The following is a 27,924-nucleotide window of genomic DNA, read 5'->3' as shown; positions in this document are numbered from 1 at the left end:
TGACACTGATGTCACTTTTCTAATTATCTGATAGCAGGATGCGGTGTTGCTGTGTGAAACCAACACCGCATCATTCATTCATTCATTCATTTTCTACCGCTTTTCCTCACGAGGGTCGCAGGGGGGTGCTGGAGCCTATCCCAGCTGTCTTTGGGCGAGAGGCGGGGTACACCCTGGACTGGTCACCAGCCAATCACAGAACACATATAGACAAACAACCATTCACACTCACATTCATACCTATGGACAATTTGGAGTCACCAATTAACCTAGCATGTTTTTGGAATGTGGGTGCATATTCAGTTAATCGTAATAAAATACGTCACAATAAAAACAACAATGGACCTAAAACAGAGCCTTGGGGCACTCCTGAGTTGTACCTGACCAACAGCAATGTCAGATTTTCGAAAGGCGATTTAACATGATATGAGAGAAGTTGACAACGGAAACTACAATGATTTTGTTGCATATCCATCCAATCCATTTTCTATGCCACTTATCCTCATTAGGGTCCAGGGGTAAAGATTGAATCATGTATACAGAGCAACATTTTGGGAAAAAAGAAAACTGGGTATCACTGAAAATGTGTGATGATAACCATAAAACAGAATAATAATATAATAAATAATTCTACCTTAATACAATATAGAGCCTATCCCAGCTGTCTTTGGGCGAGAGGCGGGGTACACCCTGGACTGGTCGCCAGCCAATCACAGGGCACATATAGACAAACAACCATTCACACTCACATTCATACCTATGGACAATTTGAAGTCGCCAATTAACCTAGCATCTTTTTGGAATGTAGGAGGAAACCGGAGTACCCGGAGAAAACCCACGCATGCACGAGGAGAACATGCAAACTCCACACAGAAATGGCTGAGGATGGAATTGAACCCTGGTCTCCTAGCTGTGAGGTCTGCACGCTAACCACTCGTCCGCCGTGCAGCCTTGTGTGAAAGTGCAGAGTTACAGTAATTTTCTGCCTGTGCTGGAAATTGTGCAAAAGGAACAGGTGATGTTTGGACCCTTAAGTGACGACACCGCCTTCCACACTGCTTATTTCCCCCCCTTTTCACCATGACTGTGCCATTTACACAGAACAAACACATGATGAAACTAACCCGGCAATTTTCCAAGTCCAGTTTTTGTGTTGAAAGCAATTGTTGCTCTCCAATATGTATTTTATACATCTGGTGCTGACCTTGACTCTATATCAAATAATAATGCTTAAAAACGCACACTTTTACACATTCTCTGGGTTCTGTGTAAAAGGCACAGATCGTAAATGTCCGATCTATTCAGACTCTGATGCAGAATCTTCCTGTAAAAGTTTGCTCTTTTTATGTATTTTTCCTCAGTGTCTGCGCCGTTCAGATGATGACATTAATCTGGCAAATTTACCTTCTGAAGGATGCCATGTTGCTGTGTGAAAGCACCAAAATAATGTGATAATGCCATAGATTACTGTATAAAACATTCAGACATATTGGCAACAATTACAGACATGTTAGATATACATTGTCCTAAAATATTACTGACAAAATGATACTGATTAAGTTATTCAAACTCAAGTACTCAAACAAGAATACTGTACAACAGATAAAAGGCTGCGGTAATAAAACAGCCATAATGGTAAACTCCTCTCCCGTACAGTACTTAAAGTGGCACCTCTCGTATATAGAGGTGCTTACAGTACACGTTGGCAGGAGCCACGGTGAAAAGTGTGTATTGATCGACATACCGTATATACGACATGAAAATGGCAGCATGGCGGATACCGTGGTTGTTAATACTGTGCTTGGGACAGTATATCAAGATAGTGTCTTTTCTCTCACTTCCCCATCCTGACTTCCCCTTATTGCCACTCCAGTACAGTAGTGTAAGTTAATACAACTCTGTTAATATTAGCCGCACATACACATAATAGTACCATTTAAAGTTTGCAACTGTCACTTCATCTGCACCAGAAATTAAACTATTCATTCAAATGTTTATTTGGCACACGATAAAACCAATGCAGTGATGGGCGCTATCGCTGCATCTCAAGTGTGTATTTGCGATACACTCACTTTTGTGCTGCATAATCCTGTGTCATGAAAACATGATGCAACACAAGCTGGTGTCAGGGTTTAAAATTATTTACAGCTATGAAGCACAAGAACAGTTAATATAATTGTAGTATTCGCATCAATTATTAGAGTGTTTTTGCTCTTCTTTGTGCTATAGACTTGATGTGTAATGTACCTCAGTGTATGTATTACCGCAATCAAAATAACTAAATAATTATTTGTATTTAAATTCATCACAATTTTTGATCAATTGTTGTCCTTAAATGTCAAATTATGTGATTTATTCCAGCCAATCAGTGAACAGTGGTAATAATTATAATCAAAATATTATAATAATACAAATAAAATTGCATAATATATTTTGGAGTAGCCTTTTATTGTGGCCAACCTAAGGCACACCTGTGCAATAATCACTCTTTCTGTTCAGCATCTGATGTGGATGAATTATGATTGTTATATACATGTATACAGCACACTATAGATAACATTATAGTGTATTTAAATAATGATATAAAAACTGTTGAAATTAAAAAAAAATGTAAGAAATTATTCAGTATAATGATTTTTTTCTTTTTTACCACTGGTACATAATCGCCAATTTTATTTAAAAGTTAGTATTTGTTTTCAAGCCTAACATTAATATGTAAGCCAATTTCCAAGAATATTAATTTGTGGTCTACAAAGCAGGATTCTCAACTTGTGGGTGGAGACACAAAAGTGCACCACATATTATATTATTTTACATATACATATTATTTTTGTCCAAAAATACTGATTTAACTTCTTTACAGTATATTAACATGTATACATTGAATTATTTTATTGCACGGATATGTGAAATATCAAATTTAGGTGGTAGGGAATGTTTATATTTAATTTCACTTTATTTCTTTAATAAGCTGACATGCCCTTTGCACATGTATGATGTGGATTTATGTTTAAAAAGATGAAAATACTGGAAGTACATACAATTATTTGTTACTTAAAAAAAAAACTTAATTATGATGGGGAACAGGGTTTTCCAAGTTGAAAACCCTTGATATATAAAACCACTATTATTGTAAGTATCCCACTGCTTGAGGGCAATTTAGCTGTCCCATTCAAGAATAGACTGATGAATTACTTATTAATGATGGAAATTAAATAAAAAAAAATGAAAGAAACCGCCTTGATTAGTGAAGTAACATTTCTGCTGAGGGCAGGGGAAGACATTTAAGGGGTAAACTGCTGAGCAAGATAACAAGCTCGACCTGAGCTGACCATTAAAACAAGGTTAAGTGTTATACTTATACTCTCGGTCTATTATTACACTTATTACACTCAATCTGAATTTGAAATTTAAAAGCGGCACATCACGTGCACGTTATTTGCGAGCTCGAGACTTTGGACGACGTTGGAGTCCTGTTTCTTTATACCAGAAACAGGACACACAGACCCGTACTCTCAATGTAAACATTTTAGTGTCTGACCTTTCCAGACTGACGTCCACCCCCCCCCCCCCTTTCTAATGCTCCCTAATTAGTGACACTCACACACACGCATACATGTTAAGGGCTTTCATGCTCACCTGGCAACCACATCGTGGAAAAGAAGTCGTTCTTGGTTGCTATTGCTGTTGTTGCTGCCTTCATCATTTAGTTTGAGAATGTATATACTGTGCAAAAAAAAACCAAAAAAAAAAATCGAAAATATGAGCATTTTATCCCCCCACGCCCCCTCTTCACATGTGTCTCTCTCTCGCTTTCTATCTCACTCACGTGCTCACCTAAGCCCCGCCTCTTCCACCACATCCTGCATTATAACAGGAAGTGAGGTTAAAAAAAGAGTGGGAACTCTACACGCCATACAAAGGGAAGAAGGAATGATAGAAAAGAAAGGAGGCTATGTGAGGCTTGGTAGGTAAAAGAGGGGGAGAGAGAAAACGAGGGGGCTGCTGGAAAGTGCCGTTGGAAATTACCACTCACACACACACACACACATAAAAAAAACGTTTTGATATTTTGACCACAATGCCCCCACTCTCAAGTGCACACCATAATATTCTTTTTTTTAAGTAAAAATTGTGCAATCTAAATATGCACGGAAGGAAAGAGTCACAACCACACGCTTACTGTAGGTATTATGCATGGATGTGGTGCTGACCATCCTACACAGCCCGCATGCGCAGCAGTAGCAAGCATCGGAAATTTGATGAGACACGATCAACAAAGCCTACGAGTTTGCTAAATATATATATATATTTATTTTTATATATATTATAACTGTTCCAGATTTAAAACAAAACAAAACACAAACGCTAATAAGAGATTTGAAGTGCTGCACCCGTTAGTAAGTGGTGCTGACCACAAGGTGGCACTCTTGAGCCTTAGTTGATAAAGTGTTAGCTCCAAGAGGTGACCTCTCCTGCCTGGTCACTTATTCACACACACAACAGCAGCAGCAGCGGCAGTTCTTCTTCTTGATTCTTTATTTCCAGCCATACATTAGCACACTCTGCACACATTTCACCCACACTGGGGATAGCGAAAAAAAAAAAAACACTTGAAAAGGAGTGGAAAGAATTATATGGATGCTACTGTTACTAAAATATAAGCACCAAATTCGGTGATGTGAGCTTATGACCTATTAGGCAGCAGATGTGTTTGTCTAATTGGATGTGACCCCCGCAGCAGGCGTGTTTTTTGACATGTGTGTGTGTGTGTGTGTGTGTGTGACTGCACTTGGGGTCAGGCGTGGGGTGACAGTGGTGGTGGTGGTGGGGGGCACATCTCTAGGTCAGAGGTCGTCTGGGCAGTCCGGCTTTGGCCGTGACCTTTGTTCAAACCTCAATCTGTCCTCGTAGCTAGCAAAGTGTGTGTGGTGTGTGTGTGTGTGTGTGTGTGCATATTTGCCATGGGTATCGCTACTACCAAAGCTTGCTACTCCACTTGCAGTTCATGGCCATAGAGGGTCTTCCTGCCCGCCCTGGGGGCAGCCTTGGTTGCCGTGGAGACCAGACCTAGCAACACTGCAGCTTTGCCATTTAAGATGATAGTGGGCTCGATTGACTTATGAACCAATGGGAGCATTTTGGGCCTCCAGAAGTAAAAATATACTAACAAGCGTCATTTAGAGCAAGGGTGGGCAATCTGCGGCACATGGGTTTTGTATGGCCCAGGAGGACATTGTGCAGGGTATCATGCCCAATTCGGATTTTGTGTACAAAAGACAACACAAAATTCCCAAAAAATGTCCAGGAAGTGTCACACATATGCAAAAGCACATTATCACACGCATGGCCATGTGTTTACAGAAGTAAATATTGCAGCAGTGTGTGCTAATCTTTGCGCATTTGTGGCTATTTCAATTCATTTTTGTGGAATATTTTCTTACACCCGAGTTCAATTCCACCCTCGGCCATTTCTGTGTGGAGTTTGCATGTTCTCCCCGTGCATGCGTGGATTTTCTCTGGGTACTCCGGTTTCCTCCCACATTCCAAAAACATGCTAGGTTAATTGGTGACTCCAAATTATCCATAGGTATGAATGTGAGTGTGAATGGTTGTTTGTCTAAATGTGCCCTGTGATTGGCTGGCGACCAGTCTAGGGTTTACCCCGCCTCTCGCCCGAAGACAGCTGGGATAGGCTCCAGCACCACCACAACCCTCGTGAGGATAAGCGTTAGAAAATGAATGAATTAATTTTCTTACCCAGACTGTAGTACATTGGATAGATATCAGATTTACGTAGATCTCCAATACTGTATGAACAAGGCCTGAGTTGCACTTGAAAAAAATAAAAAGATTTAGCTGTTCAAAAAATGTGACACTGGGACTGGTACTGTGTATAGAATATTTTTGTCAAATGCAAAAAAATGTCCTAAATGAGTCAAACATTTAGAACATTTAGGACCCTAGCCCTAAACCTAACCCTCTCAACCTAACATTTTATTCAGTTGATAAATGTATAATTCGTAATTACTCATTTGAAGGAGTTTTGATTCATGTGAGAAATATGGAATACGTAGCAAAAGTCTATTCATTTCAGTGCAAAGGTGTGTCACTGAAAATTAACAAATTAACAGTAACATTAACAAAAAAAAGTGAAAAATAACAAAGGTGGAAAACATGGGCTGAAGATTTTGACGTTTGAGTAATGTGGAACTTGTAACAATTCTTAATCATTTCAATTGGAATTTTTGTCATGGAAAATGTTGAAAGACAGTTGAAGCAGGAATTTGTGAAAGGTGAACAATATAAATGGACACTTCCTGAATGAGTTGAATGTTTTGACATTATAATGATTCTACTCCATTTATTTCTATTGGATTTTTTTTTTGTCACAGAAAATGCGGAATGACAGCAGAAGTGGCAATCTTCAGATTGTAAAAAAAAAAAAAAATACAAGCAATCATGACCTGACTGGGACAAATATTCTAAGCTTTGAATGGTTGAATCGGTTCAGATATCGTATCAGCAACTTGTAACAATTCTCTGTTGATTTCAATGTGGAATTAGTGGTAATGTAGGAATTTTTGGGACGTGAAAAACACATGAGCTGAACATTTCGGTATTCCAATTCCAATTGGTTGAAAAATGTGGAAAATGTGGAAGTATTTAAGCATAACAATCCAATGACAACTTTACCATTGACACAATAAACATTCGATCAATCTATGATATTTTTCATAAATTTAGTATCATTATGAGCTTACACACACGCACACACACACACTATCTGATAGTGGGACCCTGGGGAGGAGAATGGGGGTAGGCTGAGGGCCTCCAGAGCGCCATCAATCACTCCACTGTCACAGAGAAGACTATGGGGGTATAGGGAGATGTTCGAAAGACAGAGGGACAGAATGGTAAAAAAAGGATGGAGGTGAGGAAGGTAGAGGATGTGTGTAATGGGTCATTGTCCAACCTATTCTGAGGTCTTTAAACTAGTCCAGCGGTCCGCCTTCTCGGGTTTCAGCCTTCCTATTTCTAGTGGCGCCACAGGCCCGCGCCTCTAATTCACCTAATCCATCACATTCTTCGTCTTACGGCAGGGACTCGCGTGGAAGTCCTCTACGAGCAGTGGTGACACCGCAAGGTGAGAGATTAAAAATCCAGTCTAGTGTTTTGGGCGGGTTGCAGGTTGCGGCCCCCATGAGGAGCGGCAGGATTATAAACAGTGCGGAGAGGTTTTTTTTTTTTTTTTTAAGTACACTCTCGCAGTGTTGGCCGCCACGGGAAAACACCTCACTGTGCCGACACACTTGCAACACCTATTCCACTCCTGTCCAAACACCTTTTTACCTGCAGGCCCCTCCATAGATCACATGGTCAGCCCATAGGGAGCCAGCTGGAGACGGCCGCTGTTGTCTCCCAAGGTTGACACTCAAATTGTATTCTGGAGAAAAAGGGGGCAACTGGGAGGGACAAGCGGCCTTGAGAAGGAGGAACGGGAGGAATCATCAATTAGCCTTCATCTTAAAACGATGACAAATTAGGATTGTTGGGGGGGCGACCTTTCTCTCATTCAAACTTTCCCTTTTTTCCTCAGACCTTGCTGGTCAGCAGCAGCCGTGACATCACCGGCCACTCTTCTCGCCTCCGATTGGACACTCGGCCACGTTGCTTGGCAACAGCAGTGAAAGGTCTCAGAGTGAGCGTGCACGCCTCTATGTGTGTGTGTGTGTGTGTGTGTGTACGTCTGTGTGTGTGTTTGTGTCTGTTTATAGCGGCGCCAGTGAAAGGTGTGCGGAGCCATTTTTCCACGCCTTTGCCCTTTATCCGTGCATGAGGAATGATGGCGGGGCTTTATCTCGGATCAAAGCATGCAGATCATCACATATAAGAATGAAGAACGGCAAAGCTTGTTAATGAAAAATGAAGAATCCAAAGAGTGTGTGTGTGGGAGTCTGCAACTTAGATCTCCACAAATAAATGTGTATGTTCTCATTGCATATGTGTGTGTGTGTGTGTATGTGTGTGCGCGTGTGTGTGTCTAAGCCCCCGGGAGTGGGTGGTTATTGTATCTGACACAGCGGCTCTTTCTTGCGCCTCATATTTCTGGGCCGATCGATTCCTCTGACTCCCGACAAGACAATAATCGCACCTCCCTCTCTCACTCCATCACTACCATTATTACTGACCTCCCCGGGGAGTGAGCAGGGTGGAGGGTGAGGGGAGAGCGAGAGAGAGAGAGAGAGAGAGAAAGAGAGGAAGGAAAGAGGGAAGAATGAGGAAAGGGTGAGGGATGCGAGGGAGACACGGAGTTGACAAAATGAGCCAATGATGATGAAAAAGCAAGCAGGGACAATGTTGAAAGTGAGACAGGACGAGTTGGCCCGGGAAAAAGGAGACATCGGTGGAGTGGAGAGGGAGGGAGAGAGGAAAGGTGAGGAGGAGTAAGGAGGGACAAAGAAGAGGATGCTACAAAGATGGTCAACATGATGCTTTCAAAAGCAAAGGGAGATGACAATGAGCAGAAATGAAGGGTAGAATTGCATCATTCATTCATTCATTCATTCATTTTCTACCGCTTTTTCCTCACGAGGGTCACAGGGGTGCTGGAGCCTATCCCAGCTGTCTTTGGGCGAGAGGCGGGGTGCACCCTGGACTGGTCGCCAGCCAATCACAGGGCACATATAGACAAACAACCATTCACACTCACATTCATACCTATGGACAATTTGGAGTCGCCAATTAACCTAGCATGTTTTTGGAATGTGGGGGGAAACCGGAGTACCCGGAGAAAACCCACGCATGTACGGGGAGAACATGCAAACTCCACATAGAGATGGCCGAGGGTGGAATTGAACCTCGTCTCCTAGCTGTGAGGTCTGCGCGCTAACCACTCGACCACCGTGCAGCCCTATTAAAAAACATGCTAAGTTAATTGGTGACTCCAAATTGTCCATAGGTATGAATGTGAGTGTGAATGGTTGTTTGTCTATATGTGCCCTGTGATTGGCTGGCAACCAGTCCAGGGTGTACCCTGCCTCTCGCCCGAAGACAGCTGGGATAGGCTCCAGCACACCCCCCGCGACCCTCGTGATGAAAGCGGTAGAAAATGAATGAATATTAAAAAAATATACTAAAACTGGACAAATGCCTGTGATTTAACTTGCTGAATTTTCAGTTGTTTGATGTTAGCTTAGATTGTTCATATCCAAACATATTTTTTGACTTTACTATATTTTTAAAACACACTTGAGAACCCTTAATTATTTATATTTAATGTAACTTAAATCGAATACATGTACAATTTTTGAACTACTATATGGTATAATTGCATCTTTTCCTGTGCGGTGCGGTTCTATAACCATAATAATACATGAATATATCTAATCTGAGCATGATTAGCTTGTTAAAGGCATGAGATGTGATAGAATATAAGCTATAAGCTACAACAAAATTAGCGGAGTGGAGATGAAGGATTTGCTGTCTAGTAATAAAGAAGAGAATGAAAGAAAGGGACCATGTGCAAGGGTGGTGGTGGGGGGGTGAAAGCAAGAAAGTCTGAGAAATATATAAGAACACACACACACACATATATATATATATATATATATATATATATGAAGAGATGTCTGAAGTGCCGTGGAGGTCGGCGCTCAGAATTATTATTAAATTGACAAGAGCACAAGTTGATTGGCAGGCAAACTCCTGCGCTGCCATTCAAGCAGAAAAGAATGGAACGCACAAATTCACAGACAGAACAATCAACACAGCATGTCAAGACACACACACACACACACACACTCTCTCGGTCGCCCTTTGTGCGAGTGCACAAGCGGCCTGTCACTGTTTGCTCCTTCTTTGAATCCAGATTACAATTACAGTAATTGGCTCTCAATTCCAGGGATTGCTGTTTGACCTCTTCACCTTTTTCCCTCCCAGCCGCCTTCATCAATATTCCTATGCCGCCACCTCTTTGCTACACCTGTATCGCCACATCCATCTTTTTCCTGGTGCTACCCCCCCCCCCCACTTCCCTCCGATCCCATCCCCCCCTTACTACACACTGCATCCCTTCCTTTTCATTTGTTTCCTCATCACATGATTCTTTTGCTCTCACATAGTTGAGGGAATCTATTATATACTTTATTCATGCTGCATTTATTATAGAGAGATGTGCCATAGGGTCCACCGTGTATTTTGTGCATTGGGGAGGGTAGAGGTGAAAGAGCGATAGATAAAGAGAAGGAGGTGAGAAAGGGAGGGGTGATGGAGGTGGTACCGGTGATAGTGATTGTGGTGGTGAAACGAGCGAGGAGGAGGAGGAGGGTTAGGAAATTGGTCTGGCTAGCGGAACAGCTTTTCACCTCACTCTCTCTCTCCCTCTCTCTCTCTCTCTCTCTTTCTTTCTCCCCCCTTTCTCTATTCTGCTTTGTATTCTGCAGAGATGACAGGGGGAAAGCTTTATTGCTCCGAGTTTGTATCGATCGGGGCCCCTCGGAGGGGGGAGGCCGGAGGACGCGCTGAACGAGCCCTTTTTCAACGACCGATGGAAAAAAAAAAAAAAAAGCCTCAACAAAAGCCACCCCCCCCACCAACACCACCACCACCTCCGCTCTGCACACACATACCCCTCACTCGCAAGTCAGAAATTCAAATTCATTTGCTGTTGTATTCTCAAAGGTTAGAAGAAAAAAAAGGATGGAGAAGGAAGCGTCCTTGGATGTGATAAGCAACAACACTCAAACAAACTGAGGTATAAAGGAATGCAAAAAATGTCAATATTTCTAATTTTTCCACATTTCTCCTTGTCTGTCCTCCTCCGGCTGCATTTACAGTAAAAACTACTCCCTTTCTTACGTTTAAAGTGTCAAAAACCCTCCTTTAATAACCAATCGACTGGCTTTGTTTTGCTGTTAATGACAAGGGGGGCGTGGCCTGGCCCTGACGCTAACGCCAACTGACCAAACACTTGACTCACACGGGGGCTGTTTATCCGTTAATGGCATGCACAGCGCCGCGGCGAGAACAGATTGTCCATCAAGGGAGGGGTTACAGGGTTCAAGTCCATGACCAGAGGGCTAGAGGAAGGTTAGGGGGGTTGTGGGTTCAACTCCCCAAGGGGGGGTGAGGGAGAAGAACAGCATCACTGCTGTCTCTGTGTCTGACCCCTTCCTAATACAACAATAAACAAACCCCCTCTTTCAACTTCACCGGTCATTTTTTTTTTTTTGGGCTGCGCTTGTCCTACTGCTATGCTGTGTCACTTCAAGTCCCCAAAACAAAAGCCGACATTTTCCATGTTGTTGTACTCTTAAAAAAATGCACCAACAAGAAATACATGGGGAGGTTAACCTCAAAATTTTGCCCTTGTGGAGGCACTAGCAATATGTAATTCTAATCCATGTTGCTGTGTGAAAGCGTGCACTGTTGCTGTGTTCTATGTAAAAAGCAAAGACTGATAAACACCAGATGCAGATTTTTTTTTTTTTTTTGCAGGACATATTGTATACACAACCACGTATTGTATATGACGCAACAGATACACAGAACCAAGACACTGTTGTGGCACTGGCATTGTTATCCCTTTCATTGTGTGACTGCTGGATGCCATGTTTCTGTGTGAAAAGGTAGATAATATAGTTATGGCAATATCTGCAATATTTTTCACTAGTTTCTGTATGAAAGGTACAAAGACCCAAGGGTATTAGTGAACAAGAGGATCCCACATTCATTGATCATAGAATTCATTTATGATACATACAAGCAACAATGTCATACAAATGAATGGAACAGAACATAATATGTCATGGAGAAGAACTTCGGCCATGATGGTGAGCAAGAGAGGTGGGCGGGGCTAGCCACACAATAGTGTACAACTAGCTCTCAGCTGAGTATAAAATAAAGTTATATGCTGTGCGTACACTTTGAAATGGATGACTGTTATTTACTGAACATGATGAATATACTGTATATATATATATATATATATATATATATACAGTATATACCATATTTTCTGGACTATAAGTCGCTCCGGAGTATAAGTCGCAGGTAGGTAAAAAAAAAAAAACATACATAAGTCGCATTTTCTGTGGGTAATTTATTTTACAAACTACTTGACCAAAACCGACATTACATCCTCTTGGAAGTCAAGTTCTAACAACAAAATAACCACAATAGAACCGCCTGAATAGATGTAAGATATGCTAACACAATGGTTATTCAGCTACACAAAAAGCAAACATGAACAAAAAAGGTGTCCATTGCTTTCATTTATAAGTCGCTCTGGAGTATAAGTCGCAGGAAAAGCCAACCTATGAAAAAAAGTGTGACTTAAGTCCAGAATATACGGTATATACAAATATGTGTACAAAAACAGCACTATTTTTTTTTTACATGCGATTAACATGCACGTCTGGTTTGACCCTCGGCCGATCTCGTAGTTTGAGGAAGTAGCGATATACTAAGGAGTATTTTCCGTTTTGAACTGTAAGCTAAAATATGGGTACGAGTCGCCCTGGCTGAAGAGCTAGCATTAGCTCATAGATAGTAGAAAGTAGTATGTGAAACTATGACAGGAACAACATCAAATTTAACGCACAAAATAAATACGAGCCCACCATCCACCAGTACGAGCCTGGACTTGTTTTCAGAGTGGTTGTCTACTCAACAAATATTCACATTAGTACGCACCTATTGTATCAGCATTTGGAACCAAATATGAAGTGAAAGAAAAAGGGTAAAAATATAGTAGCCTATCTGTACAGCGTGGTACACAGTTAGAAGGTGCATTCAGGGACCGTTAAACAAAGTGGGACAAAATGCAGCTCGTATTAAACGACCCATGACATTGAACCTACAAAAAAAAAGTCACATCTGGTCGTTTGGAGCGTATATTACGGTAATTAAAGGCTACGCAGTGTGCCAGGGTAGGTTTACAATGCAATATTTCTGGATTCTGCTTTCCATCATGGCAGCCAAACTCTCACTGGGCCTAGTATCCTTAGTTAACTATTACTATGATTTGAAACCCTACATAAAAAGCCATTATCTGGTCAGTGAGTAAAGTTGCTATGACAAAATTGCAGTCCACCTCTCAATTCAAACACACCAAAAAATATTGGCAGTATAGCCCCCACCCCTTCATCTTCCCTCATACCGGAGCAAATCATTCTATTGTGACCTACATCATGACTGATAAGTGCACCAATGTTTCCATCTCACATACTCCCCTTGTGGAAAAGACCAAATCCACAAGCATATCACTCGAAAGCAGATGTGAATGGATATGAGATATTTGTGTAAACATTGGCTATATATATATACACACAGGTATAGGCTCTCTCTTTTGCTATACAGATATATTGGCGTTGATATTGCTTGTGTGGTTTCAGTGATAGAGTGAGTATACAGTACATCAGAGACACACACACACACACACACACACACACATAATACCTGCAGGCCCTTGTGGGCTGGATGCATTATTAAACACACAGTATTACACATGTACAGACACAAAAAGACAGTGTGCAATCGTCCAGAATGTTTACTCTAGTCTACACTGGCAACGCTTTAATTTATCTCTGCTTAACTGCAACAATCGTATGTGTATTTTATGAATTACTGAATGAATGCAACATGCACCTTTTCACACCTAATGTATGAATAAATTCATTTCACCCAAAACACCTCCAGTATTATTGTTAAATATGCATTTTTGTATTTCAATGTGAAGGTTGTTAGTCGAGCTAAAGTCGTTTTATGACATTCTCACTTTGTGGCTTCAAATTTAAGTTTAATGTTGTCTCAGGTATTTTTTTTATTTTTATTTATTTTTATTTTTTTTGAGTTTTCCATTGGCAGAGTGGAGAAGCACACCACTTCATGCCACTCTAAAACCAGAACAACACATACAGACCTATGGAAAAGTAGCTACAGCCACCTCATTATTTACATAATTATTTTATTTAGTTTGTTTCTCATTGTATTATGACTTTTTATATCTATTTTTAAAAATATTTTTCCTATGCTATGCTAATAAATTGACATTTTCCCCAATATCACAAAATGACTTTTCTTCTCGTTAGATTAAATTTTTCCAAAAATCACAACTTTATTTGTTGTTTGTCATAATAATGCATCAAAAAAAAATAATTTCCATTTAAACAGAGGTACATTTCAACTTTTTACGACTAAATGACATGATTTTTCCTCGTAATACTGCAAAATTGTTGTTACTAAATGTTTCTCTGTCTATATATTTTTACTTTATTCTTCTAAAATTACTGCAGATTATTTAATTTTCGTTTTTAAATGTCTTAATATTTGTAGAACGTGCAATGGGCAGCACTTTGGATGAATTTGGTACACCTTTTTTTGAAGACTGATGAACATGTGTGTAAAATTTGAGCAACATTGTTTGAAAAACATGGCCGCCACCAAGCAGAACATTACTGACCATTTGTCTAATGATTATAAAACTTTGAGAATATCTGTGTTGTATGTTAGCATGTCTATGAGCGGCACATACTGTACGTCATAACAAAAAATCCGGACCCCCCCATGGGTTTACATGATACAGGGTGGGGGAAGATGGCAGTGACATGATCGGGTGTGGGAGTTGGCACAGTGGTCAAACCATAACTAAACCGCAACATGAGCACTGTGTATGTTTACATCCGTAGGGCGGTCAGGCCGGTCCCTGACTCTCACGGTAATCGATGAACAAGGGAGGAAAAGGGAGGCAGGGAGAGAAGGGGGGGAGAAAATCGGTAAAGAAAGCAGGTTATCTCCCGTCATTAGGGGAGGGGGAATCCCTGTCTGCGGGGAGGGCGCGGCAGTCGAGGAAAGACTTGGGGTTCATTGATAAAAATGGAGGGAGAGGGAGGGAGAGGGGGGAGACTATGTTTGGCATCGGGAGAGAGCAGACAATTATCTGTATTGATTAGAGCAGCTCTGCACTGTGAAGACTGAGAAAACTATGACTGGATCAATAGAGAGAGAGAGAGGAGGGAGTTAGAGGATAGACAGACCAATAGAGAGCAAGAAGTGACAGAGATAAAAGACGTGTATTATCACAAACATGAAAAAATGGTGCGAGTTGAAGACGCGAAGGTGGCAGAAAAGTAAGCAAGAAGGAAGGGAGGCAGACATATTAGCTCGTGAATGTCGTTACTCTTTACCATTGATTTGTCTGCATGACCGCTGAGTTCATTCAAAAAGCCCACTCGTGCCCCCAGAACTCCACCTCGCTTCGTCTCAGCTAGAGAGACATTAACTGCACACACAAATATTGGTATATGGATAAAAATACTTTGCTTTGCTCATACAGTGTCAGGATCATCAGTGTATCTGAATGCAGAAAGTAAGCAGCCGTTTATTTGAGGTGCGGCATTTATTTATTGAAGTGGACATTTGGCATTTCATTGAGGCAACGACTTCTTTTAGAGTGGAGGGCACGGAAGTGTAGTATGCAAATGTAAACCACCAAATGCTCTTTCAGTTTCATTGACCAATTTTTACAAATAAAATCAGCAAGATTTAAGGAAAAATACCTTAACATTTGATTTAGATTTTTTTTTTTACCATTTTTTAAATTTAAAACTTGCTAAGAGCTCTAATTTTGAGGCGCAGCACAAGGTGGCGCACCCCGCTCTGCGCAGCCAATTTGGAAGACTGGCTCCGCCAAGAAGGCCGTGGCAGCGCACCAGGGGAGGTGTCCAAACTTTCAGCTTGGCGCAGTCACAATTTCGTAACAAAACAGCAATTGCAAAAAGATGCGAAAACGAAAGATTGCCAACTTCGACCTGGTCTATTATGGGTACAGGTGAAGCGCACCCTGCGCAGTGGTAAAGTGTCTGACAGGCGCACAGTGCGCACACATCACCAAAACCTCACAGGCAGGTTTTTCAGAGTGTCAGGCACATTTCAATGCTACCAGAAACCACTATTTCATGTAGCCGTTTACGCAAATCAACATTTTAGAAGTGAAAACTCAACCAGAAAAAGCACAAGACGGCTGCACTCAACTTCTTGATAGCCCAGATCGCTGCTCCCTCCCGCCGGTAACCAACCACTATCACTGTTAGCGTCAAAAATGAGCCAACACGCAGCGTGGACTTTGTGGAAATTAGACAACTAATAATTAACAACACCTAAAAACAGAGATTATTATGGTGGTTATTAAAATCTGTTACATAAAATCTGTATGATATAATTTTTTACTGTTCATTTTTTCTCAAGGAGGATGAGAATAAACCATTAAAGGTTCTCCTATTTTGTGATGTAGAGCAGTAATGCTGGTAGATCACAAACAAGATGTCTGGATTAGCCTGCTGCTGTATTTATTTATTTAGTTTTGAAAAACTGTAATAGAGAGTAAGACGACTGCATATTATTTTATTTATGTTTATGTCAGATCAAGATATTGATAGATAGGTCGTTTTGTGTTGGAGAAAACTGGTGGGCGGATGAAAATTTCTAGAAATGCTAGACAACTAATAATTAAGACAACTAATAAGATTATTATGGTGGTTATTAAAATCTGGCTGTATGATATAATTTTTTACTGTTCATTTTTTCTCAAGGAGGATGATAATATACCATCAAAGGTTCTCCTATTTTGTGATGTAGAGCAGTAATTCCGGTGGATCACAAGCAAGATGTCTGGATTAGCCTGCTGCTGTATTTATTTATTTAGTTTTGAAAAACTGTAATAGAGAGTAAGACGACTGCATATTATTTTATTTATGTTTAGTCAGATCAAGATATTGATAGATAGGTCGTTTTGTGTTGGAGAAAACTGGTGGGCGGATGAAAAGGCACCCCAAGTAAAAACATTGTGCATGAAAACACACATATGCCACAGTCAGACTTCACTGGGTGTGTACATGTGTGGTGAATCTCCCAGTTACAATTGACATTTCTAGAAATGCTAGACTCCACTACCCTGGCAACCAACACACACAATGGGGAGGACATCTGTCATATGTTAGTGCATTGGAAATTACACAATGATAGTATTCACAAGCCTCTATTTTTCCTGATGTGTTGTGGCACTGAAGCCAAATGTGTTGTCACAAAAGGTTTACACAAAAGCCAAACAAATAGATGAGAAACATAAATTCTGATTTGGAGGAAGCCGGTACCGGGATATTGAGGAAACCTTTGGTAAGGGCAGAAAATGTCAGATTTGACAAATGACCTTTTAAACATGGAGCAGATGTAGAGCGTCATGTACACTGTGGACAGAGGGCAACTCCACTGCCGGGCTCTTAACAGCCGGGGAGAAGATAAAGCGGCGTAAAAACACAACAATTCTGTGACTAAGGATTTAAATCCAAAACAAATCAGACAAACTGGGAAATAAAAAAAAGGGGGGGGGGGGCTGGATATCCAATGCACTTGGAGCGCCAACTGCAAAATCTACATTAAGTTAAATGGAGAACTGGAGGAAGCCGAACAAAGACATCAAGGAACTGAGCAAATTTAAAGATCACAACATCTCGACTACAAAGAAAGTGAAAGGCGCAGCACACAAACGGAGACTGAGGTAGCCTGATGGAATAAAGTCATAAATGTTCGCCAACAAAGGCGCCGCAATATAAGATGTGGATTTGGAAACTATTCACTTCCTCTGAGGAATAATAAAGCAGCAACATTAAACCTCACAATAAATGATCTATTATTCATCTTAACAATAGAAGAATGAAAGCCATTTTCAACAATATCAAGCAATATATTCATTGTCATTGATTAATAACTTGTTGTGTAATCTATACCATGCATTTGTTGATGCATTATACATTGATTCTGTCATTTTTTTTTACCCGTTTTTTTATTATTTACCTTAAATTTCTGTCTATCGCAGCTGTTTTCGGGCGAGAGGCGGGGCACACCCTGAACTGGTCGCCAGCCAATCACAGGGCACATATAGACAAACAACCATTCACACTCATATTCATACCTATGGACAATTTGGAATCGCCAATTAACCTAGCATGTTTTTGGAATGTGGGAGGACACCGGAGTACCTGGAGAAAATCGAACCCAGGTCTCCTAGCTGTGTGGCCTGTGCACTAACCACTCGCCCACCGTGAATTTGGTATTTGTTGTATATTTTTGAATTTGTCTTTGCTTCTAATTTATTCCCGTTTTTATTTTCATTCATTCATTCATTTTCTACCGCTTTTTCCTCACGAGGGTCGCGGGGGTGCTGGAGCCTATCCCAGCTGTCTTCGGGCGAGAGGCGGGGTACACCCTGGACTGGTCGCCAGCCAATCACAGAGCACATATAGACAAACAACCATTCACAATCACATTCATACCTATGGACAATTTGGAGTCGCCAATTAACCTAGCATGCTTTTGGAATGTGGGAGGAAACCGGAGTACCTCGAGAAAATCGAACCCGGGTCTCCTAGCTGTGTGGCCTGCGCACAAACCACTCGTCCATCGTGAATTTGTTGTATATTTTTGAATTTGTTTTTACTAAAAATTTATTCCCCTTTTTATTTTATTTTTATTTATTCATCGCTGTGTAAGCTATTTCACTGTGCTGTAGTGGTTAGTGTTCTGTATTTTGAAGCAAACTCCCCGGGTTCAAATCTCCACTAGTAAGCGTCATTGGTTATTCGTCAGGAACGACATCCGGAATATCAAGTGCTCCAGCCAAAAATCACAATGCGGATCAAAAGATCCGCTGTGGCGACTCCTTCATTCATTCATTTTCTTCCGCTTTTTCCTCACGAGGGTCGCGGGTGTGCTGGAGCCTATCCCAGCTGTCTTTGGGCGAGAGGCAGGGTACACCCTGGACTGGTTGCCAGCCAATCACAGAACTCCTTAATCAGGAAAAAGCCAAAAGAAACAAACAAACTGTGTAAGCTAGTTATCTATTCTCACACATTGTGTGTTCTTTTTTTCTGCGAAAATCATAACAAATGTTAAACAGAGGATGTGAAAAATTCTTACTAATTACCGAGACAAGGAGAAAGGAAAGGATTAAATAAGCTCTATTTCTACCACCTCCTTTTCGGACATGTTGAACTGTGCATGTGATGTTTCTTACTGTAACTTGTTAAGCATGTTTAAAAGAAATAAACCATGACCACAAAAAGGCAAGAAATGAATTACAGGTGTAGAGTTATGCATGCACCACATCACTGGACACTTCAGTCCCTCGGGAATGGGGCACCTTGGAAACGGTTGGTAAGGGAACAGCTCAAGATAAATGGACAAGGCACTTGAAAGAAAAAAGAAAAAAAAATAAAATCAAGTGGTTAGGACGGTTAATGAAACACTGATCAAATCCTTGGTACCCAAAACAAGAACAACGGTTACCTTCTTCCTTAGTGAAAAAGCACGCTCCATACATCATGGCTCAAACCTACATCGTACTCCTCCCCCCCCACTGTACACCCTGACCTCTCAAGCACTCAAGTCGTTTTGAGCGAGGAGATTTAGCACGGTGGCGAGGGTTACCAACATCAACAACAAAAATAAAGAATAAGAGCGATAGGCACAAGATGGCCTCGGGTCTGAGAGTTAACACATGGAGAAATATTGATGGAAACATGTTGATGGACAAAAAAAAAAAAAAAGCTCTTAAAGTGATGTATTGGTTCATAATACGCGTAGGTAGAAGAGGTCATCTCTGACCAAGATGCCTGAAAAGTGGATTTGCGTGAAGTAGGCGTTCAATGTTGGTGTTTGAATGTGGAATGACCTCAACAACATTACTGAAGACAAGGTGACGCCGATGCCAATGTGAAAGGCGGCCAATTGGCTGTGCTTGTGACCCGACCAGATAACCATCCATACTCAGCTCAATTGACACAAGTAAAACCGCAAAAGAATACGGGCCAAGTCGACATGAATAGGGGTGTTTTTAAAAGCCTACATTTTTTTCTGTGGGATTTGGCAGTGAAAACCGAGGTGAATAATTCCATAGTATATCTCTTTACGTTTTCATTTTTTTTTTATTTTATACAGAAGTATAATACTCAGGAGTAATGAATCAGTCTGCATGCCCATTATTCCCATTTGATCCACAGTTGCGCTGTTATGGTGCCATCCGGTATGCCTCTAATGTGGTACTGGTTTATTTTGAACGTGATTAACAAATGGTGCATTGAAGTACATCGCGTTCACACTTGCACAATTCAACTTGTGAGAAAAGCAGTATAAGAAGCAGAGTTATGTAACCATACTTCTTCTCCATGTCGAAGCAATTACAGATCATTTGTTGACTTTCTGTGTTTAACATGTTCCAGGTTACCGTTTTCTTACGGAAAAGAAGAGAGAACAGTACTAAAATTGTGATACTCATTCATTGTCTTCGGGCGAGAGGCGGGGTACACCCTGGACTGGTCGCCAGCCAATCACAGGGCACATTTAGACAAACAACCATTCACACTCACATTCATACCTATGGACAATTTGGAGTCGCCAATTAACCTAGCATGTTTTTGGAATGTGGGAGGAAACCGGAGTACCTGGAGAAAACCCATGTGATTAATCATGATTAATTAATATCAAAACTGAGATAAATCTGATAAAATTGTTTAATCATTTGACAAACTTAGTCAAATGAAAATTAAAAATTAAATTATTTTTTTAACCTGTGCTGAAAATGTTTAAAAAGTCTTAACTCTTACACAAGTGTAAAAAGTTAGCCACTGTTAATGCTAACATGTAAGGACAAAATATTTTCTCAAACATTCTTAATTATCACGCAATTCTAAAAAGAAGAGAGCCACTAAAAAATAACAAACTCCTCTACCTTTTATCTAAAGCGACATGACACTTCTCATCACGTACCTATAGACAATTTGGAGTCGCCAATTAACCTAGCATGTTTTTGGAATGTGGGAGGAAACCGGAGTCCCCGGGAGAAAACCCACGCATGCACGGGGTGGAACATGCAAACTCCACACAGATATGGCCGAGGGTGGTATTGAACCCAGGTCTCTTAGCTGTAAGGTCTGCACGCTAACCAAATTGTGATTGGTAAGATTCATTTATGGGTTTGTTTTGAAATCCAGAAGTGGACATTTTGCATGCAGAGACTAAGCATTCAGCCTCATTAACATATCAAAGGTCTGGTCAGGGGGAGGTGATGCAATATAGATTTGTATGTATGCATAATATGTGATCAATATCCCTCCGCTGAATAAAACATGGTGTCCGATTTGAAATGGAGATGCTATGCTAATACAAAAGGCTGCGGTAAGATTGGCCCTGAACTCTCCACATAGCAGCAGTTCACATTTAGACGCTCTCACCTGCACGCTCCATAATGCATGAGTTACCTGAATATATATCACCCCAGTGCGCGGCCCTATCACTTGCGTACATACGGCGTCCACATGCAAGCCGATGGACAAGGACAAGGGCCACATGAAGATGTTACATACATTAGACTCTGCAAAGCGAGTTTGACAGGATACAAGCTGCAAGGAAAGATTTGCAAAATGTTGGGATTTAGTGATAATATTTTTTGTATGTGTGTCGGGATTGTTTATGATTAGTAAGCATGGTGACATAAAAGAAAGGACTACCATTTATCACACCTGATATCTTCACAATGATGAAAGCACAAAGAAGAAGAGTTGCTTTACATCAGGGGGTCTCAAACACGCGGCCCGCGGGCCAAATGTGGCCCGCAGGACACTAGTTTGAGGCCCCCGCCTTGATATGAAAGTTTAATGTTAGTGCGGCCCGCGCAAGTTTGATATGGATGCTGTATGGTATCATGTACCCAGAAAAAATTATTACGTTTGATTAATGTTCATGTTAAAGGTTAATTAACTGTTAATAGTTATCCTCCCTATCCGTGTGGAAGTGGTAAGTTTTTGGCTATTTAAGTTTAAAGGAAATAACTTGGGACGCCAGCTCTCTAGTTTGCGAGTTAGCATGTGTCTCAAGACCCTGCAGTTGCACAATATGTTGTAAATAAAAAAAGTATAAATGTGACTATAGTCGTGTTTTGTCATGTCTACAGGGCTCTAATAATGCTTTGTTAATTTTAATCTGAAAAAAATAATTTGTCTACCCACCAACTATATGTGGTTTCTTAAGTTTTTATTATTTGGCGTTTTATTATTATTATCATTATTATATTTATTTATTACAGATTGATTGATTTTCTTTATTCTTGATTTGTTTATTTATTTTTCATTTTATTTTGTGCAGAAAAATAAAAATTAAAATATTTGAGAACAGTGGAATGTTTTATCAGAGCTTTTATTGTAGAAAATCGGAACCAAAGCACTGAAAAAGTTTGTATATTTTTTTGTTTTTAATAAATGCGTTTTTTTTTTTGGAAAACCTGATGCGGCCCAGCCTTGCCCAGACCCTAGCTCCAGTGGCTCCCAGGTAAATTGAGTTTGAGACCCCTGCTCTACATAGTGAGAAAATTGGTGAATGAATGTTTCATGATACACTTTGACAATTAAAATATTTTTTAAATCATAAAAAAGATGAAACTGTCAACCGAAATTACCCAACCATTCATCCAAGAGGTCCCAAAAGACCCCACAACAACATGCCTCCCCTCAGTTTGTGATGCCGCAATAAGAAAGACACTGGCTAAAAACGGCCTGCATGGCAGAATTCCAAGACAAAAACCACTGTTGAACAAATATAACATTAAGGATCATCTCAAATTTACCACTAAACATCTTGATGATCCCCAAAACCTTTGGGAAAATACTCGGAAGGCGTGTGTCCCGTTACCCATCACCCATCCATGGTGTAAAAAGAACACACCATTTTAGAAAAAGAACATCATACCAACATTAAAATATGGTGGTGGTAGTGTGATGGAGCTGTTTTACTGTGACGAATTGAACCATGAATTCTGCAGTCTACCAAAAAATCCTGAAGGATCTGTTTGTGACCTCAAACCAACTTGGTTTCTACAGCAGAACAATGATCCACAACACACCAAGTCCACCTCTGATTGGCTGAAGAAAAGACTTTGGAATGGCCTAGTCCAAGTCCTAACCTGAGTCCTATTGAGATGCTGTGGCATGACCTGAAAAGGCATTTCCTGGTAGAAAACCCTCCAATGTGTTGTGTTATCATGACTAATATTTACATTTGAAGAGCATATTTAAATGTGAAAAAACATGCAAAGAAATAAGAATTAAGGAATGGGAATAGACTTTTTCCACACCATGCTTTTGGATCCTGGTATAAAACAGTTATGTTCTTGTTATTTCCTGTGGTTGTTGTTTAAATTTGGACAAAACGATGAGCAGTAAGCCATATCCTCACCCTCTGGAGGAAAAGCACATCAGGGTTAGCGAATAGCTCTGTGTGCACTGGTGTGTAGTGTTTGTGTGCAAGTGCAGCCCAATCAACATGACTTGTGAAGGGTAATGGTGAGCTCGGCTGTATGGAAAGTTAAGATATTAACGGCACAGGTAATTACAAGGAAGGGTGGTGGTGGTGGGGACGCCATGATTCATATTACATTATTATGATAGCCAATAGTATGATATGCATTTACAGCGCACTATGTCTGTTTTACAAGACAGCTGAATTTACTTAGTGTGTCTCTTGTTCTGTCTCACTGCCCCAGCTGGTCTTTAACCTTGGCCTCTGGTGCTTCTGCCTATTGCAATAAAGTCAGCCATCCTCCTCTGTAGCCCTCCTCCTCTTCTTCTTCTTCTCCGTCTGTCTCTCTGTCCCCCTGGCACCACTGTTGTCCACTGTTCCACTCATTCATAGTAAACACTATTGATTTTCAGCAGGGAAAAATAAAAAAAAGAGGGGGGCCATGAATTTTAATGCGCCTATCTGTCCCCTTCTCCGTCTCTTCCTCCACCCCTTCTTTCCTGAGGGGAGGATAAAGAGATGGGGATGCTATGGATGTGTGTGTGTGTGTGTGTGTGTGTAAGGTGGCGGTACAGGGATGGATAGAGGGATGGATGGATGGGATGGAAGGGGGGTTTGCATTTCTCATTTCCCAGCTGTGCCTCTCTCACACAACCACCCCCCCCCACCCACCGCCACATCTCCTTCCCCTTGTCCCTCTGTCGTATACTCCCAAGAGGAGGAGGCCATGGATGCTCCTTGTAAGGACAGATATAGAAGCTATCCTGCCTGTATTGGCTTAAACAATGACACACTAGTGATAGAACCCCAACCCCCCCCCCAACTCGGCCAAGGTAAACATACATATAAATGCTGATTTAGCGTAACAGAAGGAGCAATAATGGAAAGATGTCCGTTTGAGCCGCAGCGCGGGTCAAGTGTTCACATTCCCTTCCGTGTCACTCCCTTCTTTCCTGCTTCCTTACTTATCTACCGTCACAGCCCCTTCTTACTCGTCCCTCATCCCGGGCCTCTCCTCCTGGCTCTTTCGACTCTTGCGTATTGATTTTGCTATAAGCGGTGTCCTGGTTGCGACAGGTTAGCGCAGGCAGACAAAGGCAGACTTCATCAAGCGGCGTTAAACACAGGAGCCACGTCCTCAATAATCACTCCATCACGCAACAGACAACTAGAGAGAGAGAGAGAGAGCAAGAGAGACGAACAGACAAATGGATGGACAGAGATAAAGAAAACAAATTACAGAAGGACTAGAGAAGTGTTCCACAGCCAAGAAAGAACGTAATTATATCATAGAATGTGCTTTTTACAAAGATAATAATTATCTACAGCAGAGGTCTCAAACATGCGGCCCGCGGGCCAAATGTGGCCCGCAGGACACTAGTTTGAGGCCCCTGCCTTGACATGAAAGTTTAATGTTAATGCGGCCCGCGCAAGTTTGATATGGATGCTGTATGGTATCATGTACCCAGAAAAAATTATTACGTTTGATTAATGTTCATGTTAAAGGTTAAATAACTGTTAATAGTTATCCTCCCTATCCGTGTGGAAGTGGTAAGTTTTTGGCTATTTAAGTTTAACGGAAATAACTTGAAGACTACCGTTTAGGTCGCTAGCTCTCTAGTTTGCGAGTTAGCATGTGTCTCAAGACCCTGCAGTTGCGCAATATGTTGTAAATAAAAAGAGTATAAATGTGACTATAGTCGTGTTTTGTCATGTCTACAGGGCTCTAATAATGCTTTGTTCATTTTAATCTGAAAAAAATAATTTGTCTACCCACCAACTATATGTGGTTTCTTAAGTTTTTATTATTTGCCGTTTTATTATATTTATTTATTACTGATTGATTGATTTTCTTTATTCTTGATTTGTTTATTTATTTTTCATCTTATTTTGTGTAGAAAAATAAAAATTAAGATATTTGAGAACAGTGGAATGTTTTATCAGAGCTTTTATTGTAGAAACCAAAGCACTGAAAAAGTTTCTGTTTTTAATAAATGTGTTGTTTTTTTTTGGAAAACCTGATGCTGCCCAGCCTTGCCCAGACCCTAGCTCCAGTGGCCCCCAGATAAATTGAGTTTGAGACCCCTGATCTACAGTATCTATCTTGCCATCAGAGAATAATAAATTTAACATTATGTACTAGCTTGTTACTGTGGTCGTACAACTGCACTGCATCATGCTGAGAGCTCATTCTAACACAACACGGCGAAATCTTCAAAAGTGCCACAAATTGGGAGTGCAAATTACAGTTTTTGAAAAAAATTGTGCTAAAATATCAAGCTTTGCTAGCGCTTTTTGCTTTTTCTTTGGCTTTTGATAATGTGTCGGGATTTTAATGGGTGTTTCTACCACTTAAGAGTACTAGTGATGACAATGTCAAGGATGAGAAGCATGACGGTAACCATAAAAAAGTCAAAAGGGACAGTAGTAGTAGTTTCTTTTGGCAATTACAAACACAAATGAATGGTTACCATATTATATGGTAATGTGAACACCTACCGCTAACATCTGAGTGAGTGCTTTTACTTTAATTTTGTTTTATTGTACTGTAGTCAACTATTTTTTATACTTTTATGACACTTAAGAATGTTTAAATGTTTAGTATACTGTATACTGTATACTGTCCATCGTTTATCGTGTTTAGAATTATTATGGCCCTCGAGACATTAAATAACACCCCTATAGTCACCTTTACGCTAGTTTTACATTATAATAGACATAATAACAGAAAATAAGCCATCTTAGACATACTAAATAAGATAAGATAGACTCACAAGGTAGCGTAGTGAACGCATGTAGCGAACGTTCACACAGGAGCTGCTGTCGGCCACTCTCTAAACGGCTAACCTGCTGACTCAGCTAACAGACAACTTTAGCTCACTTCCTCAATCACAGACACTGTATTACACTTCATATCACGACTTTTGAACGCCTTATTATTTGTATTTTATTTCATTTTATACTAGAAAATGCTTAATTTTGGCCATGAATACGTATAATTTGCTTAAATACAAATATTCAACCACAAAACAGCTGTCGTTTATTAATACATTTTTTAAAAACGGTGAAATAGTGTGGGCGCAATGGAGCGAGGGACAACTGTAAAAAGGCTTGATGATGCCATTTTCATTCTGGAACTGATAAATTCACTTGATATCCAATATACTACAACCACATTAATAAACATATCGAGAATGATGTTGCTGATGCTGTATGATGGAGCTCCTGTATTGGATTATTACATGTGTGCATAATGTTATCTTCAGTGTGATGACATATTACTTAATACTTAGTATTATGCAAAAACAACAAAGTTTTAAATAACTACTTTTCTTCAGAGAAACTTGCTTGCTGCTCCATGCAACACACTCTAATTAGTATATTTTGCAGTCTGGAGTTACAGGGGGAATTTTCTTCTCCAAACTTCATTATGTGGATTTTGTGGGTTCCAATTTAGAATGGTGTGCATGTGTGTGCACATGTACATCTGTGTGTGTGTGCAGGCCGTTTTTCATCTGCACTTAATCTCCCTCTCCTGATTCAGAGTGTACACTGAGCCGCCTAATAGGATGTGACTGGGGCTGCAGCTAGCTCCGCCGCTAATGAGCGGGCCGCCACAGTCGGGGAATCAAAGCGCTTCATCAGCACTCCTAATTACTGTAAACCTCGTTAGCAGGGGCTGACTGTAGCGTCCGTTATAAAAGCTAGAACAAAAGTGTAGCCAAATATAGCGCCGGGACTGTGACGTTATTGTTGCTGCGGTGTTTGTGCTGAGATGCGACTCGAGGCTAAGTTCAATGCTATTTACATTAGAATACACTCTCGTCTATGGAGCAGCAGGTGTGTGGACAGCAGGTTTTCCGTGTAGCTCTGTCTGTTCCCCCCTTCATCTTTATCTTTGATCAAAGTACTTCCCTTCTCGCTGGCCTCCCCCATCGTAATTTGACTGATGATTACACTTGTCACTCAAGGCAGCATGTGGCCAATTAGGAGGAGGAGGAGTGACAGAGAGGGGAGGGGCAGGAAATTTTGGCTTGAGTCCTGGGTTGTGTCCACTCCTCCACCCACCTCAATCAGGTGGGCTTTTTAGCTCTTAAGACAAGACAAACAAATATTAGTTTTCTGTTCAATTTTCTTTTAAGAGACTGGAGTCAGAGCGGCGGGCAGCGGCGGCCTTGTCTCACACTCTCTTGGCCACTTCAGTGTCTCTCCATGTTCCAAGGTAATCACAGGCTCATTTAAAGTCACTTTTGTACACTACCTCTGACTGGTGCCACCACAAACTAGGCTTTTATGGGCCTTAATGCGTCTTACAGACACTTTGGCAACCGGGCCGCTACTGTCGAGGATGCAAGGAGAAAGAGAGAGAGGAAAGAAGGACGATGGAAGGAGAGACAGGACATGTGAGGCCAACAGGCATGGAGACTTAACCAGGCTGAAAAAAGGGGGAACAAAATATAAAGGGAGGAAAGGGGGGGGGACGTACAAAACCCCAAATAGATAGAACATGGGCGCGTCAAAGGAGAGGTCACTTAGTCATTCCTTCAGCGGCCCCCGGCTCTGTGCCTCCTCCCTTGT

General features: G+C 40.9%; 1 protein-coding gene across 3 annotated transcripts in view; it reads right to left on the bottom strand.

Annotated features, from left to right (window-relative positions):
• The window catches only part of pou2f2b (POU class 2 homeobox 2b), a 50,565-nt gene that overhangs the window by 10,787 nt on the left and 11,854 nt on the right, over positions 1 to 27,924 (bottom strand). The window contains exon 1 of one of the 3 annotated variants that reach the window (XM_058054150.2): positions 3,640 to 3,865. The exons of the other annotated variants lie outside the window; for them this stretch is intronic. Coding sequence (XP_057910133.2) covers positions 3,640 to 3,706 — 67 coding nt within the window. The 5' untranslated portion in view covers positions 3,707 to 3,865. Of the gene's footprint in view, positions 1 to 3,639; positions 3,866 to 27,924 lie in introns of those variants that run through there. 3 annotated transcript variants of the gene reach the window in all.

This window comes from Doryrhamphus excisus, linkage group LG5 (assembly GCF_037039965.1).
Source record: "Doryrhamphus excisus strain RoL-2023G ecotype Guam linkage group LG5, RoL_Dexc_Guam_v1.1, whole genome shotgun sequence".
NCBI classification, from domain to species: Eukaryota; Metazoa; Chordata; class Actinopteri; order Syngnathiformes; family Syngnathidae; genus Doryrhamphus; species Doryrhamphus excisus.
This window is presented reverse-complemented; position numbering and strand designations above follow the sequence as displayed.